At 40.6% G+C, this 20,777-nt stretch overlaps 1 protein-coding gene across 23 annotated transcripts in view; it reads left to right on the top strand.

Annotated features, from left to right (window-relative positions):
• The window catches only part of KCNMA1 (potassium calcium-activated channel subfamily M alpha 1), a 929,290-nt gene that overhangs the window by 824,128 nt on the left and 84,385 nt on the right, over positions 1–20,777 (top strand). For all 23 annotated transcript variants that reach the window (XM_043983958.1, XM_043983956.1, XM_043983955.1 and 20 more), the window contains 2 exons: positions 11,924–12,047; positions 17,094–17,318. In XM_043983958.1, the coding sequence (XP_043839893.1) occupies positions 11,924–12,047; positions 17,094–17,318 (349 nt within the window). The remainder of the gene's footprint in view (positions 1–11,923; positions 12,048–17,093; positions 17,319–20,777) is intronic.

Below are 20,777 nucleotides of genomic sequence, written 5' to 3'. Positions count from 1 at the left end.
GTTGTCATCTTCTAGAAGGTAGGAATGTCAGTTTGTCCCAGGCTGGATAATGGGAAGTGACTTTATCTAAATATAGGGGAAGATAATAATTGCCCAGCATAGAAAAAGTACAAGGTGTGAGCCAGGACAACTGTATGTTAAAGATCCCTCAAAGGTAGCCTTAATAAGCCATCTAATTTGTCCCTTTGTTGTCATTTTGATGGTATCATCTAATGTGTAGGAGAATCCACACTACTGTTGATCAGATTCTAGAGAAGATCCCAGGGTTTCCCCTCCCAAGACACTAACTCATGATTTGGCTGTAAAAATAGCTTTATAACAGAGATATCCCCTCCCGCCCACCAATCTAGCCAAAATATGTTGTGATTCAGAATGTATCTTTGTTTTTCATAGAACTCTAGCATAGGAATAGAAAACTCCTTGAAGATAAGAACTATTTTTTCTATCTTTATATCCTAGCATAGTTCCTCATATACAGAAGGTGCTTAAAATATTTGTTGAATTTAATAGGAAATAGGGGTTTCCTTCTTCCTTCAAATATTTGGTTTATTCCAAGAGCCATTGCATGGAATTTATCAGGTGGCTTCAGAAGTCATCCATGACCCCAAGATACTTGTAAGAGACTAGGAACTGGAATGGGGTTATAATCCCACACCATATGTACACCATATATTCTGGGGACACTGGAGGAGATACACAGCCTAGAGGAAAGAGACAAGATAGCTGTCTGTAAGTACTATTACGTGGGAAAGATTAGATTTGTTCTGTTTGACCCTAGAGGAAGAACTAGGCAATATAGGAGGGAGTTGCAAAGGAGATTTCCTTTGAATATAAAGAGGGTAAGCCCTCTATAAAATAGAGGTATCTTTAAACGTGATAAGCTGTTTTGGGAGGCAATGAGTCAGTCCCCTCTCCCTAGACATCTCAAGGCAAAGAGCAGACGATTGCCTGTTTCCTATTTTGTAGAGAGGATTCTTATACAGGGAAATCTTGGGATAGACATCCACTGAGACACCCTCTGAGATTCTGTGATTCCAAGGGGGTGTGCACAACGGGCCATTAAGAAAGTTAAGTGGCAAGTGTGAAAATATGAAGTGAATGGTTTGAGGAGATCCATGTCACCAGCACCCAGAAAATTGTAGACACCATGTCCCTTCAGGGAAGAAGAAAAATGACGCGAGAAGAAAAAGAGGCGGACAGGGAGGGACAGGCTTCTTTACACAGACACAAGGAAAAGGGAAAAAGATATGCTTCACTCTCTCCAGATCGTTAAAGGAGATAACCCCACCTGTTCATCACATCCTGTGTTCTTTATCTGGATTTCTCTTTGCTGGAATGTCTATGCACCTCAAACAAGAGTCTTTGAGGACCAGATTGCCAGCCTCGGTTGCCACACAAATAGAACTTGGTATGCCTGTGAAATAAGAAATGGCGAGTAAACACAATGGTGAAAAGTCCTGGACCTGTGCCAGTAAGCCACTTAAGGAAGTGTCACAGGAGCCTAGAGTGCCACCCTTGGAACTTCAGCCACTGAGTGGAATGAAGGGAGAAGGCAGCATCAAGGCAGCTAAGTCAAGCCACCTCTTAATGCACCAACAAATAGAATGTGACAGGGCCCAAGGGGGCTGAAGAAGAAAGGAATAGTTAGTCTCCCCCCCACTCCAAAGAGAAGGGTGAACTTGACACAGGCCTCTAGACAAGTAGCATACTCAGCAAAAGGTCATTTTGTGTCCTCATTCATAGGAGATTCATAGGGGCTGCTGGCAAAAAGAGACTGAGATACACACGTGAGTACATGGACATATTTGTACCTACATCTGTGTCTATGCAGATCCATACATATATTTACTCTTGCATTTGGATCCCAGGCATTTTCATTTTTGGTTAATAATACCATACATCAAAACCATCTAATACACTTGATTAACCAAAGCCCTCCATCAAAAAGAAGGAAACCTCTAGCTTTAGTAAATAAATAGGGAAGAGAGGAAATGAATAAGCATTTTGGATCCATTCTATTATGTGCCAGATGATGTGCTAAGCACTTGTAAATAACATTTCATCATAAATCATAGATTTTCGATCTGGAAAGGTTCCAAAATGTTTCCTAGTCCAGTCATCTGATTTTACTGTTGCAGAAACTGAGGCACAGAGAGAAAAAGGGACTTGCCCAAGATCTCACACAACAGAATCTGAGTTTGGCCCCATGTGCTCTGATTACAAATTGAATATTCTTTCCATCATTCCTTATTTTGGGGTAAAGGTGAGATAAGACAACTTCAGTCTGAAGTGGGGCTACCCAGAGGAGGTTTTCTTCCCAATAACGGAATTGGCATAAACATCAGGCCCTAATTGGGACAGCTATTTAAAGAGAGCTATATTTGGTCATGTTTTTTTTTTCTTTCCCCTTAATTCCTGGCATTCTGAGGACAACAAACAGTATCCATACTGTGTTCTCTCTCTCATCCCATGCCCATCTCCCTTACTTCCTTGTATGTACTAGAAGACTCCTAGGCACTCTTCTGGAAGATGCTCTTCTTATGGATTCCATCAAATAATCATTAGCACCTCACAGATCATTTAATCCAGCCCCATCATTTTACAGATGAACAAACTGAGGCCAATAGAGGTTAAATGATTTCTTGAAATCATATCATTGGAAAACAATCCAAGTTAGAGTTTAAACTGACTCCTCAAATCCCAGATTCACTATAGCTCACTGCCTGTTTTTATTTTTCAAAACGCTTTTCCTATTTAGTAGCATTTAGCTCTCACAAAAGCTGTTTGAGGCAGGTAGTTCAAGTGTTATTGTTTCTAGTTTACAGATGAGGAAATTGAGGTTTGGAGAAAATCATTACATTGCCTGATGATTATAGCTTGAGTGTCAGAGGCAAGAATCTTAAGGGCTTTCAAAGCTTCTGGGTGCTTGAGCTCACTCATGTAGATGTTCACTTCAATGTGAGGATACAAGCCCCTTTAAGTCTTCCCATCTCATATGGACTCCTGATTGTATTACATGTAAGCATAACCAGATAACAATAGAGGAGGAATAGAACATGATATTTCCCTGGGAAACAGGGTTAAGTGATTTCCCAGGGTGTCTGAGGCTGGATTTGAATTCATGAAGATGAGTCTTCCTGTTTCCCAAGCCCAGTGCTCTATCCACTGCCCAATCTAGCTGCCTAGTGAGGTCCCTTACGACTCTCAAATTCTGAAATTCAATTATTCAATCTGCAATCCAATGATGATAGTGCTATGTGCTGTCTTTCTTTGAGACTCTATCATTTCTTTTCACTTCCTAAGTACTTGAAGACTTGACTACTAAGCTGTTTCATTTTTACCTTGGGAAAAGAATATGTGTCAAGGAAGAATGAAAAAAATCCTATTAAGTTTATTAAAATAAGTATTGAACTTTTAAAGAACTAACATCAATAAGAAATGGATGCAAATTTATTTTTTCCTTTAAGATTCCATGTTTGTTTTCCTTGTGACTTCCATCTGTCCTCTGTATTATTTTCCTAATTATGAAAGTAAACAAGGGATTAGAGGTAGGAGAGGAGAGCGGGAGATACTCACACACACACACATACAGAATGAGAGAGATGCAGAGAGACAGAGAGAAGGCAAGAGGGGCAGAGAGGAGGAGAGTGGGAGATACTCACACACACACACATACAGAATGAGAGAGATGCAGAGAGACAGAGAGAAGGCAAGAGGGGCAGAGAGGAAGAGAGAGGGAGGAAGGAAAGTTATAGGAAGAGAAAGAAAAAGAAAGAGGGACAGAGAGGGAGAGAGACAAAGGGAAGGAGGGAAAAGGTGGGGGGAAGAGCCATTAACATAACACACACATGTTAAGGATTCTTTTTAGACATGTATGTCACCCATTCAGGAACCATAGAGTATCATCCCTGCATGAACGACAAAGATGGACTATGCCAGTCATCACCAAACTCAAGAGTCTTCTTGTCTCTTCCTAACATGCCAGTGTTGCTGCTTGCCCAGGACAAGCCATCATTCCATCTTGGCGAAGCTTTATAGAGATCAGTCAAAGCATCCAGGGAAGATTGAAGTGACAGGGGCCCACTGAGCAAATAGTCAAACATACAGTGCATCATGAAATATTCAGCTGTGACATAGAAGCACTAAATGCTTTCTCAATTAAAAGCACCTATCCTGGCAGCTGGCAAACAGCAGCATTGTGTTCTCTGCACTGGTTTGTCACAGGGAGTGGGACCAGACACATACTAGATGGTTTTGACAGATTGCTTTGCTTTCAGGAATGTCCCCAACTCTGCACATTCCTGATAGTTGGGGAGAAATATGCCCTGATAGATATCCCTGGTCTGTCTCTAGGTGTCCTGCCAGTCACCAGGGCAGGAGCTGGGTATATGCAGTCCTTGATGACTGATTCAGCAGAGCAGGTCCTGACCTGAACATTGCTTGACACTGGAAAAGGGAGACCTCCCATTTCTTATAGAACTAATTAGACTTTGGCTACAAACTAATGTCAATTTTTGATATGATCCTGATGGCTCTGATGCCTAAGTCTTATGACCAGATGCCTCATGTCTCCAACCTAGAAATCATTTCTCTGTGGTCCCTGTGAGCAGCACCATCTCCAACCCAAAAGAGAGGTAGTATTGCAGAGATGGTTGGTGACTTTTCAGATTCTTTCACATGGGGGCCAGAAACTCAAGATGATCATAGATTTGGAGATGGAAAAAGACCTCAGAGTCCATATGGTCCAGCCACTCCCTCCCCCTTCCCCATTTTATAGATGAGGGGGAATGAAGTTATGGGACTTACCCAAAGTCACACAGGAGTGGCAAGGGCTAGGACCTAAAACCAGGTCCTATATCTTTGATGCCAGGGGGAGTGATTAGGTCAAAGACGTTTAGACTTAGCATTTTGTGATATTCTTTATCGTTAGCTTAAAAAAGAATCCCAAACCTTCTACCTCTGTTGAAAGTCCTAAAGTCCAATATTAAAACCTCCACAGAAGAATATGTTGGGAGTTGCTGTCCATGCCTGCAAGGGAAACAGTGCTCTTTAAAATATAATACAGACTTCCTCACAGCAGGTTTGCTGGAAGAGGGATTTGGGGTTTTGCTCTAGGCTGTTGTCTTCAAGGCAGACTTTTGTGGCAGAGTGGCATTTAGTTCCCTTGCTGAGATTAATTGATGGTAAGTGGCATTTGTTGCTCTATGAAAGCAAGAAACAATGATATTTTATTCTTTATTTGAAGTCAGACACGAATAATTTCTAGCTGAGGACCTTGGAGGTGTCATCTGGGACTGAAGGAATGGAGATGTGAAAAATTTAATATGCCAGGCTTTCTCTATTGAAAAGAAAAGAAAAGGAAAGGGGAGGGGAGGGCATCTATTGTTAAAGCAGAGTAAAGGTTTAAGTGTCTTCATATCCCGGGACAACACAAACAATGGCTTAGCCAAAAGTGATTATTGAGTCTATCTTCGGCACATACATTATCAAAGTGTTTTCTGGCAGTTTCCTGTGGATTAGTCCCCTGTTGGTCCAACTGAATGTATATGCGATATAATGTTCAAGTTGGAGATTGAGTCATGGAAGTATCAAGATACTTCAAAGAGGTAGAACCAGAATCTAGGTATCCATTCTGTCTCTCCACTCTCTTTTATCTAATTTTAAGATAGGGCTAATTTAATAATTGGGTTGGCCTGGGGGTGAGGAAAGAACATGAAATAGAAACTCTCCCCCCCTCATATGCAGTGTTACATTTCCTCAAGAATTCCTACTTTGGTGCCTGATTTGATTGGTTTGACTGTCTTCATTGGTAATTCCATACTTACAAGATCACCACTTCACTTTATCCAGTGTGGCAACAGTCAACCCTGCCTCCTTAAATTTGTATATGCCTTAAATGCATGATGTAAACCCACCCCCCCCTCCCCGACCTTGTGAAAAACTGACCAATTGTGTTTGGGGGCCTGGGAGTAAATTGGAAAATATCTAGAAATGTCCTAGGGACGGAACTTGCTCAGCCAAAACTGTCAGCAAGATGCTTTCCTCTCTCAAATGAACAGGCAGGACCTCAAAGCACCAAAGAGCGATTAATTACATTAATTAAGGAATAGCTGCTAAGTTATACCACCTTTATTTCAAGGTGGAAGGAAGATTCAGCAGGATCTCCTCCAGCTCATAAAATTCCTATTGCCTGAGAAATAAAGTGCTATACAGTATCTAAGTAGTTAGTAACAAATGAGCCTTGAATTAATTATAGCACATTTCAGGGGAGTTTGGGATTGCTTTGTGAGTCAAGAAAATACATCAAGTAAGTCATGAAAGACAATATATAGTATCGGCCCTTGGTTCCAAATAACTGCTCTGTGAGGAGCTGTCATTGAGAGTTTTAACAGTGGTTCTGGTTGTTGTTTTGTAAACTAATGATATCGTAAGGCAGTTCCTTTCCCACTTCTAACAAACTGCCCTTTCCCCCTATTGGGCCTTCTATTACTATAGCAACATTGACTGGTGCTCACGATGGCAAGTGTTCAGCTGTGTGCTCACAAATATAAACTGTTCTTTGGAAACCCCCAAAATCTCAATGTAGCAGCATTCAAAACTGTAAATAACAGGTCCTTTCCTTTCCACTTACTCTGGAAGGCTCTCTGTAGCCAACACGAACTCCCAGCACTTAAAATTAAGAACGTGAGATTGTTTATTGCGGCTCAAGCCACCACATTTTAGTTGCAAAGTAATTATAGCTTCAGCCCGTTGCTGTGATGAATTGTCATCATTTTCTATAGAAGTCCATTTAGCCAAGTGAGCCCACTGGATATGGGAATAGGGCTGGCCCTGGGCAAAATCATTAAGTCAGCAGAGCTTGCAGTGGCTCCTTCCTCCCTGCCTCCTGGGAACCCAAACACTTTTAAAGTGACATCCCAGCCTGGCCCTGTACTGCCCCCAAACTCCTTTTTCATCTCATATTGTCTGTTTTTTAAATCTCTTATTTTCTGATACAAGCATCTATATCAGAGACAGCCAGGTGGTACATTGGACAGAGTACTGGGCCTAGAATCAAGAAGATCTCAGTTCAAATTCTACCTCAGACATTTACTAGGGACATGACTCTGAGTCAGTCACTTAATTTCTATCTGTTTCAGTTTCATCAATTGTAAAAAAGGGATAATAATACCCCAAGGTTCCAAGACAATCCCAAGGGACTAATGATGAAGCATACAATCCATTCCCATAGAAAGAACTGATAAAAAGAGCACTTGTGGATTGTACATATAACCTATATCAGATTGGTTGCTGTCTTGTGGAGGGGGGAAGAAAGGGAGGGAGGGAGAAAAAATTAGAACTAGAAATCTTATGAAAATGAATGTTGAAAACTACCCTTACATGTAACTGGAAAAAATAAAATAAATGTTTGTTGCACTGAAAAATAAATAATACCCCAAGGCCTATGATGCTATGAGGAGTCATGGATGTTTTGTGAGGAAGGTAGCAAGCTGAAACACCAGACTTGGACTCATAAAGCTAGACAGAAGTCATCTAGTCTAATCCCTTTATTTTACAGATGAGGAAACAGGCCCAGGGAATTGTGACTTGTGAGATTGTGGGATTGGCAAGGGCAAAGCAATAAGCATTTATTAAGTCCTTCCTATATACCCTGAACTGAGCTAAATGAAGCCCAGAATTCTCTGATTCCAGATCAAGTGTTCTTTCAACTCAACTAGGAGAGAACTTAGAATTTGTCCATCCATCCATCCATCCATTCATTCAATCAATCATTCAATCAATATTTATTAAGTGACTAGTATATGTAAGGCACAGTGCTATGTGTTTAGGGAGACAAAAATGGAAAGAAACAGTTTCTGCCCATAATATACATCATTAATAAGTACAAAAATAAACCTGAAGTAAATAAGAGTTTTTCGCTGTGGAGAGGATGAATAAAGTGGTTGGGAGTTTCAAAGAGGGGTCTCTCACATCTCTCAAGTGTAATCAGAAAATGCTTCCCAGAGAATGTGCCTGAGCTAGGTTTCTAAGGAAAGGAAGGAAATCCACAAAGAGATGGCAGAGGAGTTTACACTATGGGAGGCTGTCTGCCATGTCCACAGAGGAAAGAGAGGGTAGAGTATGGTAAGAAAATGGCAAAAAGTCCTATTTGATTAGAGCTTAGAGTGTGTGAAGGGGATTGAGACAGAAAAGAGAAGTGGGAGTCAGATTGTGGAGATCTTTGAATGTCAGGTTACAGAGATCTTATTTAACTTCTTAATCTTGAGTAAATAACTTTTCTTCTCTGGGACTCATTTTCCTCATCTCTAACAGAAAATTAGTCCAAAAGGTTGCATTCAATGGGTGAACTGGGCATGGATTTCTTTCAAACACTGAAATCTAACAGGAAATTAACACATGGTAGTAATAGAAAAAAATTCTAGTCCTGAAAAAAGTACAACATATCTTCTACCCTGCTTCTAATTAAGCTTATATCTAGGGGCAGCTAGGTGGCACGGTGGATAAAACACCGACCCTGGATTCAGGAGGACCTGAATTCAAATCCAACCTCAGACACTTGACACTAACTAGCTGTGTGACCCTGAGCAAGTCACTTAATCCCTATTGCTCCGCAAAAAAAAAAAAAAAAAAAAAAAAAGCTTACATCTAAATGAATACCATTTTTCAGAACAGTGGGTCCCTACAGTGGGATCATTATTAAAGATATTCAGAAAAAAATTAAAGGTATTCTCTCTGTCTCTCTGTGTGTCTATCTCTCCATCTCTGTCTCTGTCTCTCTTTCCCTCTCTCCCTTCATCCTTCTTTCTCTTTCCCCTCTCTCCTTCTCTTCTTCCTCCTCCTCCTCTTCCTTCTTTTTTTCTCCTCTTCTTCCTCCTCCTCTTCTCCTCCTCCTCTTCTCCTCCTCCTCTTCCTCCTAACCCTCCTTCTTTTCCTCCTCCTCTTTCATCATTCTTCTTTCTTCTTCTCTCAGTTATTTTCTTTTTCCTTATTCCTGCATTCTGACACAAGCATTCGTTGATTTCTCACTATCAGGGTTTTGAAAACGCCAATCATCATTGGTTTTTCCCTCCTTAGGAAAGCACAGTAACACTAGAATCATGGAATATCAGAGCTCAGAGGAGCATTAGAGACCATCTAATCCATCTGCCTCTATTTCTACTTAAAGAAATGAAGGCCCAATTTATGAGGCGTCTTACCCAGGATCCTCCCCTTGGCCAGAGTCAGAATCTGGATTTGATCCCATGTCAGTTTCCTGACCTCCCCTGCTGCACTCTTTCCATTGCATCTTGTTGTCATTATTTACAGTATTCCTTCTAACTCCACATTTTTTAAAAGAATAACACGAGGGATCCCAGATTGGGAGTTCAAAAGGACCCAAAGGTCATTTCAAGCCCCTGTCTTTATAGACAAGAAAAGCTCAGAGAGTTTAAATAACTTTCCTGAGGTCAAACAGATAGTAAATGAAAAACCTGAATTTTACCAGTTGATTTCCCAAGATCAATTCACACATTTGTCCCAAGAAGTATCTGTCTTCCATGATAATTGAGAGACTAAGAAGGTCTTGGGGATAGAACTCTTTAAGAGAATTTGTCCATCTCTTGTTCTTGAGGGTGAGACCTCCCTTGCCCATTCTAATTAATATTATGTCATTCTTATTGGTGACCATGCTGACCCAATGGATGCTGAATATGGAATAATATCTATTATATCAGAATATTGTCAGAATAATGGATTTTCTTCATATTAAATTTTACAACTATGGGGTACCATCTGAAACTCAGTAACAATGTTTTTAAGGTGAATTGAAATTAAATAAATATAAGGCACCTAGGTGATGCAGTGGATATAGTACTGAACTTGAAGTCAGAAAGGCATAAATTCAAATCCTGCCTCAGATACCTCTTAGCTGTGTTCACCCTGGACAAGTCACTTAACCACTCTCAGACTTGGTTTCTTACTCTGTAAAACAGGGGTAATAATAGTACCTGTCTCACACGATTTTGGGGAGGATCAACTAAAATAAGAAGTACTTTGGAAATCTTAAAGTACTTTATAAATGCTACCAATTAAATATCAAATCAACAGCTTAATATTCTTAAGAAAGAGACACAAACTCAGTAGCAGGCTAGTTGCTTCCAAACTCCCAAGCCCCTGGTGAACTAGATTAAAATTTAATTGGGAAAAGCTTAACAAAATACATAAAAATACAATACTACATAGTGTTAATTTGTGTTTTTTTAAGGCAATATGCAGCCAATAGGGAACCATTTCTATTTTGAGTTTGACACCCACTGATCTCAGACATAGTGATTTGATACCTTAAGGACCCATGATTTCTTCAGTGTAGATGCTATTACCATACATATACAACATATCTGATCTCTTTTTTTTTTAACCAAGATTTAATGTACATCATATCTCATCTCTTGACACAAGGTCTTCATGAGTTACTATGGTCTAGACAAACATTTGGACGATGAACATCTCAGAAATAAGCTGGGCCCATACCAGTCATCTTTCCAAATAATATCCCATTGGCAAAACCTTAAAGACCCTGGGATCACCTAGACTTTACAACAAAGTGCCACAACATAAATTAAACTAATAATATAAATAAGGCCCAGAAAGGTCTAGCTAAAATTTTTAAATGATGATTACAATATATTAAGAAAAATGAGTGACCCCAAACTTTGGAGATCACTGTCAGTCAGGGTAGCTATGTTGCCTCTGAACCAAATCTGTGATGGTACCATCATCAAACTGAGCCGTAGTGCTGGGTCGACCATGGATGGCAGTTATCTTTGTGAATGCCACCAAAGGTGATGGAATAGCCACTGATGGAAATGAATGTGCCCTCAAGAAAAGATGGGGAGAAGAGTCTGTCTCATAGAACGACTCTATATAATTCTCAGTCTCAAACCAGCAAATAAATCAAGAGAGGATAAATGTGTCTCCAAGTACTCTGGGCCAGTTTGTCAGGATGCTCCCAGTACCAGGATGCGTCTTGCTCAAACAACACTGTAGCTGGGGTTTGAGGGGGAAAGGATTGGAAGAAGGGGGCAAGGGAGGGAGAGAGAGAGAGAGGCAGAGTCAGGGAGATAGAGACAAAGAGAGACAGAAATAGAGACAGAGAGAAAGAATGAGAGACAGAGAGACTGATGAAGTAGTTAAATGGTTAGTGCAAATACAGTTGTCAAGGAAGGAAGTATGGGGTGGGGGAGCTGTTGTTTAGTATTGAAATCATGTCTCCAGATGTGGGCATTTGGTAGTCAATCCACTCTGAAGTGACACTCTGCTGAATCTTTAAAGGGCTTCAGTTGGGGAAAGCAAAATCTGATTGGGCAAATTGCTAAAATATTTAAAGTGCAGCCTGTTAGAGCTTTTACTGCGAAGAGCATCACGTCAGAAGTTGTAGTCAGAAAGAGCAAATAATTGGCTTTCCATCCTCATGCTAGTCAGTCAGCATGGGGCTCTGTTCCTATTCCTTCCACATCATTGCTAAGGCTAATAGCAACCCTTTGGTTAGATTTTTTTTAGAAGTGAAGGGGGGAGGGGGAGGGGAGTTAGTAGAGAGAGAATGGGGGTAGGGAGGTGCTGACAAGGAGCCGGGGAATGAACCCGAGAAGGGAGAGGAAGCCCCGTTTAGGAAGGGATGATTAACAGAGCTCACCATTGAGGTTTTCTGCTTGCCAAATGTCAACTAGATATATTTTTCCAGGTTGATGGTGGTGGGTTCTCAGATTTTGCTTTTCACTGAACAGGTCCTGCAAACTGTTTTTAATGACAATAACTTCATTTTCATCTTTCATGTCTTCCAATATGTAGCTCTAGGGACCCCTTCCCATTCATATTTTATCACATTTTCCACTTACATTATCATGGTGTTTTTTTTTTTTTCTTTTCTTTTCTTTTTTTGCTACAGGCACGACCCTTTGTTAATTCCTGGCAATGATCAGATCGACAACATGGACTCCAATGTGAAAAAGTACGACTCTACTGGGATGTTCCACTGGTGTGCAGCCAAAGAGATCGAAAAAGTCATTCTGGTGAGTGTCAAAGGAGCCCCTTCATGATTCTGACCAAAGCCAGATTTTCTAGCCCTGAGATCTGCCAGCTGTTTTATTGGATGACACAATCCCCTGTCCTATTTGTAAGATGATGGAAATTAGGAACACATTGAGGGGGCTTGATCTCTGTTCAAAGTTTGGACTGGGTATAATAAATCAAGTGTTCCTTCATTTATTCATTCGTTCCTTCCTTCCTTCTTTCCCTCAACATTTATTGATCCCCTTACTATGTGTATGGACTTGGGCTAAGTGCTAGGAACAGGCTCAGATCAGGTGAATGATAATTTAGCATGTAGTTTTATGTGCCTGACCTCCCTCCCTAAATATATTGTAAGCTCCCCAAGGGTAGGAAATATGTCTTATTCATCATTATATTTTCCCAGTCATGAACATATTCTCACAAGCACACACAAAATTTCCAGCATGATGCACTGTGGATAGTAGGAACTTGATGCTCAGCTGGTGGCAATAATGAGGATATTCAGCCAACATCAAGCTTTGTGCTAGGTGCTAAGGCTATGAGGAAAAAAAAAATGTAATTGCCCCCGCCTTGAGGAAGCTTACATTATAATGGAGGGACCTTACACGCACTCAAGTAGGCATACACAAAGTATCTATAGAATAATGTAAATTAATCTCCAGAGAACAAGAGCCTTACCCATTTGAGGGCCCAGGAAAGGTCTTGGCACTTGACCCTGTCTTAAAGGAAAGTAAATCGAAAAGGAAGGGTAATCTCATCATGGCCCCCCCACTGCTCAAGGGGAAGGAAACAGGACTGTCTAGTAGAAGGAGTAGTTAAGAGACTACTCTGGCTAGAATAGAGACTGCACAAAAGGGAGTAACAGCAAAGGAGATTGGGATGGTTAGGTAGGATCCAAATTGGTTGGTGAATTAACGTGAAAGCTAACCAAGGTCATAAGATATTTCTTGGTTAATGAACAGACTAATAGTGATAGTGTGATTTATTCCATTGTTTCTTACCAGGGTCATTGAGGTTAGAACTTAGAACTTAGATGCTATAAGAATGGTAATAATAATAATAACAAATAATAAACATTTATATAATAATTTAAAAGTTGAGAAGTACCTTATAAATATTGTCTCACTTTATCCTCATAACAACCCTAGGAGGAAGGCGCTATTATTATCCCCAATTTATGGATGGGGAAACTGAGGCAAACAGGTTAAGTGACTTGTACTCAGATAGTATTTGAGGTTGGATTTGAACTCAGGTCTTCCTGACTCCAGGTCCAGTGCTCTAGCCACTGTATCACTTAGTTGACCAGTTCAATGCTTTGGGCTTTCAGAGTAAGGCAAGATCACTCTGTATTGGGATGGCCAATGAAGGCTTCACCCAAGAGGCCTGTCTGGAGAATGGATGGGAAACAGGGCTCCACATGAATAATGAACAGAGAGTCTATAGCCCTAAGTCTCGTGGATAGCCTTCTGGCGATTGGCATGTTTCTGTGTCCCTTTCCATGCCACTCTCCCATCCCCCACCTTAGGCCCTGTTTGCATTCCATCTGCTTGTTAAAGTGGGCTAGCTACCCAGCTGACTTGGCCAATTAAAAATAATTAGGCGGCCTATCACAGTTACTTAGAGTCAGGAGAAGCTTCGGCTTGGGGTGCCCATGTACTCAGACCTCCAAGCAGCTAGTAACTAAGTCCAGATCTCCACCACGAAACTGATGATATTTGAAATGAGGTCCCCAGTGGATCCTCACTTTGTCGCAGTTTATAAAGCATTTCCTGAGGCTGGTGTTTCAGATTTCCCTGCACTGTTGCACAGGGAAACCGATAATGGTGACAGCCCCCACTTTATCCTAACGATCAGGGAGCAAGAGAGCCAGCTTCCTCCTCTCCTTGGGGGTTGCAGTAATAACCCTGACATTGTCATGAATTGCAATATTGGCATTTAAACAATCAATACACCAGTCAATTCTAGAGAGTAAATCAACCAGAGTTTGATATGTACAGTGGAAATTAATATATGTCCTCAAAGACACTGTAGGCCGCATGGGGCTGTCTTGAAGTACCATGACTGGGAGTCATAGAGGGGCAAAAGGGAAGCAATGAATGGGAAGGAGTCAAGGAGAATGGCCCGTAATGAGCTTCCTTATGTCATTTATATTATTTCGTATGACAGGATGCTAAAGGGCCAGCAGTAAATGGATATTTGCATTTCACAAAGAAGTCAGATTTATATCATTCACAGGTATGGCTTTGGAGGGCTTCTTTCCTCCCACATTGACCTGTCCCAAAGGGTCTTTGTTCTCTTTTTTGTGGTGGTCTTCCTCTGAGAGTCTTTAGAAGGCTAAGAAATGGAGCATCTTGTCAGAATTTCAACTAGAGCATCTCATTGCATCATAGATCACAGAGTGCAGAATCTTAGAGTTGAAAGTGGGCTCAGAGGCTATCTTGTCCAACCACACTTGCTCCAAATCTACTTCCATAGCTTTCCCAATAAAGCATCAGTTAGCTCTCCCCATGAAAATCTCTAGCAAGGTCTTCCAGCACAGCCTATTCTACTTTGTTGTTGAGGTTGTTGTTGTTACAGTCATGTCAGACTCTTCAAGAACCCATCTGGGGTTTTCTTGGCAAAGATGCTGAAGTGGTTTGCCATTTCCTTCTCCAAAACATTTTACAGATGAGGAAACTGAGGTATACCAGGTTAAGTAAGTTGCCCAGGGTCACTGTTGTTGTTTGTCTTTCATTTTCAAAGAGGATCAATGCTGCTGTCTTGACTTGTGTATACACAGCTAATAAGTGTCTGAGGCTAGATTTGAACTCAGGAAGATGAGTCTTCCTGACTTCAGAGCCTATACTTAGCTGTTTCTGATCCACTTTGGGATCACCTAAATAGCTCAGAAGAATTCCCCTAAATCTGTCTCTCTGAAGCTTCTTCCTTTTACTCTCTCTTCCCAATTCCAATTAGCCAGCATTTTTTTTTCACTCTCCTAATGACCCCTCCCCCATTTAACATTAAAAAAAAAAAAAAAACTAGGGCAGCTAGGTGCTACAGTGGATAAAGCACTGTCCCTGGATTCAGGAGTATCTGAGTTCAAATCTGACCTCAGACACTTGACACTTACTAGCTGTGTGACCCTGGGCAAGTCACTTAATCCTCATTGCCCCGAAAAAACAAAACAACACAAAACAAAACAAAAAACCTTTGTCACAAATATGCGTAATCAAACATCCAAAGGGACAAGCAGAAAACATCCAATTTCCATTTTATATGAGTCCTTCAAATGCTTAAGCATGGCCCTCATGCCCTATATCCCTCCCCTCAGTTACTCTTTTCCAAGCTAAACAACTTCAGTTTGTTCCACCAGTCTTTATCCCCTGTGGTTTTCAGATTTCTGGTTATGCTGATCATCCTCCTCTTTATCAATTGCCTTTCTAGAATAAGCAGCCAGGAATGAATATCAGACTAGTATGACCAAGGCAGTCCTAAACCAGGCTAGTCCCATTGGACTCCATCCCGACCATTTCATTCTTTATACTCAAAGGTAATAGAGTCCTGTGCTCCAGGAGAAGTTTCTTCCTGTGCATGGAAACTGTAGACACAGAAGGGAAGAGGAAGGGAAAGAAGATTTATATAGTGCCTGATATCTTTCAAGGACAGCCAGGTAGGGTATTGGATAGAGTCCCAGACCTCGGGTTAAGAAGATTCATCTTTCTGAATTCAAATCTGGCCTTGGACACGTACTAGCTGTGTGACCCTGGGCAAGTCATTTAACCCTGTTTGCCTCAGTCTCCTCATCTGTAAAATGAGCTGGGAAATGAAATGGCAAGACACTCCCGGATCTTTGCCAAGAAAACCCCAAATGGGGTCACAGAGTGTTGCACATGACTAAAATGTCTGAGCAACAAAAAATGTGCCAGGTACTAAACAATGGGTATAGGGAGAAAGGCACCCTTTTGAGCCTCAGTTTATGATAAATTAAGGATGTTGGAGTAATTGTTCTCTTAGGTATCTGCTAGCATTTTGTGATGCCAATAGACAAATATAAATTACTATCATACCAGTGAAGAAGGAAGAGGGATGTTACCTGGGGGTCATATTGATTCCCCATTAGAATGTTAGATCCTTGTGAGTAGGGTTTTCATTTTTTTGTACTGGACCTCTAGTACCTCACAGAGTGGCACATAGTAGGTACTTAAAATACTTGTTGATTGATTGAATTGAGCCAGTTGCTCTTTTTCTTTAGATCTGAGGAAAAAAAAAGTATTTCCATTCTTTATCTTTCTTCACCTTCAAACTTTGGAAACTGGCTCCGCACTGCATTCATTTGGGATTCCATGTTAGATCCGCCCTCTCTCCCTAAATATATATTCTCTATGGTGCTTACCGGGACTACAATCTATACTGCAGAGCTTGGATGAATAGCGTCTGCAGCATGTGATCTAAGCTTTGTAACTACCTGGTATACTTCTAGCAAGAGGCAGCAAAACTTTTCTACCTGGGAGAAGTTCTATTCTGAATTCCCAGAGTGGGCCTCTCTGCTTAAGTAAGCACTCTTTCCTGGGAATGTTTTTCCTTTTCGGTTTTGTGTTCAGTGTTTGATTTATAACAACCATGCAAATAAGAGCAGACCCCAGTGGCATAACGGTGGACAATAAAGAATTGTAATAAAAATGAGAAAGGCTTCATGGCTCAGTTCCCAGGTCTTATACCTCAGGTCCTGGTGCTTATAATGCTAGTGCCTTCTCTCTGTCGATTATCTCCGATCTATCCCGTCTCTGTTTTCTTTGTTCCCGGTTGTTTTCACATTGTGTCCACCATTAGAACATGAGCTCTTTGAGGGTGGGGATTGACTTTGACCTTTCTTTGTATCTCTAGCACTTCCCACCATGCCTGCCATACAGTTGGTGATTAATAAATGCTTATTGACTGTTTGGCTTGCTGATTCATACCCCTAAGCATCCTCATCACTAAGACCCTAGTGAAAAGTCAATATTTTAATGAATTTTACAAGTTTAACCAAAATCTCTGTGTTCCCTTTTACTTTCTTGCTTCAGACACGGAGTGAAGCAGCCATGACAGTTCTGAGTGGGCACGTGGTGGTTTGCATCTTTGGAGACGTCACATCAGCTTTGATCGGCCTCCGGAACTTAGTGATGCCTCTGCGTGCGAGCAATTTTCATTACCACGAACTGAAGCACATTGTGTTTGTTGGTTCCATCGAGTACCTCAAGCGGGAATGGGAAACACTACATAACTTCCCCAAAGTTTCAATATTGCCTGTAAGTCCAAGGGCCATACTATTGATACTTTGCTTTCTTGTCTTTCCTTTTCAAGAAAATCCCAACTGGGCAGGATTGTTGTGTCTTTGATCATGAACTCGTTCCTTTGTCTGGTTATGGGCCTGAGGACTTAGCCTGTCCCCTGTGCTTCATCCAGGAAAACCTAAGCCCTGGGAGACCTTATTAAATGAAATTTGCAGTGGTTTTCAGTCCCTCATCAAGAGCAAATTTCAGCTGGTATCAAATGTTATTAGCTTCTGAACACTCCTTCCCCTTGTTTAACCTCATTTGGACCTGATGAATTTGATATAGTAGCGTTTGTGATAAATTGATTTGTGCTGTTATTGATGATCATAAATACTCCAAAATATGTCCTTTTTTTTGCTTTGGCAATCTTAATTTTTTTGGACTTAGAATGAAGAATGTTCTTTTTATTCTTACTTTCTATTTATTGGTCTTCCTGCCTCTCTCTCCCTATAGTTAGTGGCAGAGTACCCTTTCCCCTAGAAACTGTTCTCCGGGCTATTGTCATCTAGGGTATTATTGAATCTGATAGCATACACTGGAAAACACATTGCACCCTAAATCCAAAGGGAGCACAGTCAATCAAACTGTTGTTTACTAAGTCTCTATCATGTGCTAGGCAGTGTGGTAAGAGCAGGAGATGGAAATAGAGGCAAAAGGCAATACTTCCTCTCAAGGAGCTTATGTTCTAACATGAAAACAACTACATACACACAAGATAAGATAGGATAAATTGGAGATAGTTAATAGAGGGAAGGACTTAGTACCTTGATTATAAAATCAGTATGATAGAAATTGGACTTAAGAATATAGGAACTCTGGGGGCAGCTAGGTGGCTCAGTGGATAGAGCACCGGCCCTGGAATCAGGAGGACTCGAGTTCAAATCTGGCCTCAGAAACTTGACACTTACTAGCTGTGTGATCCTGAGCAAGTCACTTAACCCCAATTGCCTCACCAAACCAAAAAAAAAAGAATTTAGGAACTCTGTCTTTCATTGCTGATTTTCAATGTGTGTATATCCCAGAAGCTCTAAAAAAATGTTCTTGGAGGTTGAAATATTCAATTTTTGATGTGCCCCATGTTGAAAATGTGTACCAGAATCATATTTTGGTCTAAATCTTTGCTAATATTGGTCCTCTTACCAAAAAGCAGAATTATTATGAAATGATATAGTATATGATTATGCCTTTCAATCTCCCTAAGGAATTGATAAACTTTCAAGGCAATCTCAGACCTGTGGGTGTTAGCTTCTAGATCCCCAAAATGAAAGAGAAACAAGATAACCTAGGGTTGACTGAAAAATCTCTTTCTTCTATTTTGAAAGGAGCTTTAGAGCATCGCTGTATACATAATACCCTCCTCTAGCTCCCACCATTTATACTTTGACAATCAGATCTAGCCCTCCTGAATCCCAAGTTGATACACTCAAATCAAAAACAACTGACTTAAGGGACACTTGCCCATATGTATATAAGCGCTGATACATAGTATCAGTTAGCCCCAACCCAGCAGACATCTCTGTATGCCAGGAGATATGCACACTCCTCCCTTATATACAATTCATAAATATTGTCAATTCCATCATCTTTCCTTAAACATTTCTCTGCCCGGAACTTTCTAAATGGGCATCTAGGGACATCTTTTTGGCAGGACTTAAAACAATTTTTAGTCAAGTTGCTGCTGTTTCACTGGGCTGCACCAAAGTTTTCTTTTGTACGTAAGGATGGGGCAATTGCTCATCAATTTTCTGAGCTCACCCAGTGTATTGGCACACATAAATACATAGATTCTCAGATTTTATAGGACCATTTCAAACCCCCTAAAACCTAGTGTCCCCAGGCCTGGCACATTTGTACAAAATGGGCTTCCACATATGTCTTCACATATTTCACTGTTTAAGTAATACTCTATACAAAGCAAATGCCCAGAGAAACACAAGATGTTTCAATTGATAGCATTTATATTTTTTGTATTTAGAACACATGCTTGGCCAAATGTGCTAGTGTTTTCCTATTTCATTACTACTCTAAGTGGAAAGTAAATGACTATGGATACAGATTACTGAAATATACTTTTTTTTTTGCCTACACCTTTGGTTTTATTGAAGAAGGGAACTTCTGGTATGGAAACTCCTTCCACTGAGCTATATTAGCAACTTGCCTATAACTCATAGTCTTGGAGAGTTGCCTGGGGTAGTGTTCAGTTAAATGACTTATTCATAGTCACATAGATAGTATGTATCAGAGGCAATACTTGACCCAAGTCTTTCTGACTACAAGGCTGGCCTTCTATCCTCTACCCTACAATGCCTCTCATTGCTAAAATAAACAATGTAGGTTTTGTTTTGTGTTGAGAATCTGACAAGGGAAGAAAAATAAATTGCTTCTTCTCTGGGAGACTAGTGCCTTAGGTCAGAAAATGTTCAAAAGCTACGCCCATTCCTCCTTGTCATTCAGCCCACTTGCCAGAAATATATTGATGCTTATGACCAACCTACCACTCAGTATCCCATCCAGACTAGGGATTGCTTGTCTTAATTTCTACAGCCAATAGGCAGCCAATAGAGGGGCTGCTATTTAGACATGAGAAAATAGCATCTTGGATTATAACCCATGAGATCTGATGAATCCTATCCCAAAGTGGTCAGTGAGAATAGTGATGAATCAATATATTTCATGTAGATAGTCTGCCATGGAATCAAGGTTGGGCAATCAATTCAAATGTAATCCAGGCAGCATTTATTAACTGTTTACTAGATGCCAAGAAGTGAGCTAGATGTTGGTGATGGGAAAAACAAAAACAAAAAAGGCTAAAAAAACCCCATCTCTACCCTCAAGGAGGGTGTATTCTGTCTGGAGAGTTATATCATTTAAACAAATATGCAAATGCTAGATGATTTCAAAAGACAGAGAACATTAACACTAACTAGAGTGAATGAGGAAAAGCTTCTTTTAGGAGACACATGAAATAAGCCTGGAAGAAAACAAAAGAAACAGAATTGAAAAGGGAGTATTTTTCCAGGCATGGGGAAACAGCTTTTTCAAGGATGTGGGGGTGGGAAATAGCCCAAATGGGAGAACAGTAAATAGACCATTTTGGAATATAAAGCATATAAAGAGGAGTAATGTGAAATGTCTGGAGCCAGATTGTGAAGGATATACCAGACTGAAAAGATGATATTTTGTTCTAGAAACAAGAGTTAGTCATTGAAGGCTGTTGAGTAAGGAATGATGTGGTTGGGTCTATTTCTTGAGGAAGATTATTTTGACAACTGTGCAGAAGATAGAATGGAAAGGGAGTGAGACTAGAAGTTGGGAAACCATTTAGAAGGCTATTGTCCAACTAAGAGGAGATAAAGATTGAGCTAGGATAATGATTATGTGAGTGGAAAAGAGTCTCATAGCCAGAGGTGAGCCTCAGTCTGCTCTGGTTTG

This window comes from Dromiciops gliroides, chromosome 2 (assembly GCF_019393635.1).
Source record: "Dromiciops gliroides isolate mDroGli1 chromosome 2, mDroGli1.pri, whole genome shotgun sequence".
NCBI lineage: Eukaryota > Metazoa > Chordata > Mammalia > Microbiotheria > Microbiotheriidae > Dromiciops > Dromiciops gliroides.
Note: the sequence above shows the minus strand (reverse complement) of the source record. Positions and strands in the feature narration are given on the sequence as shown.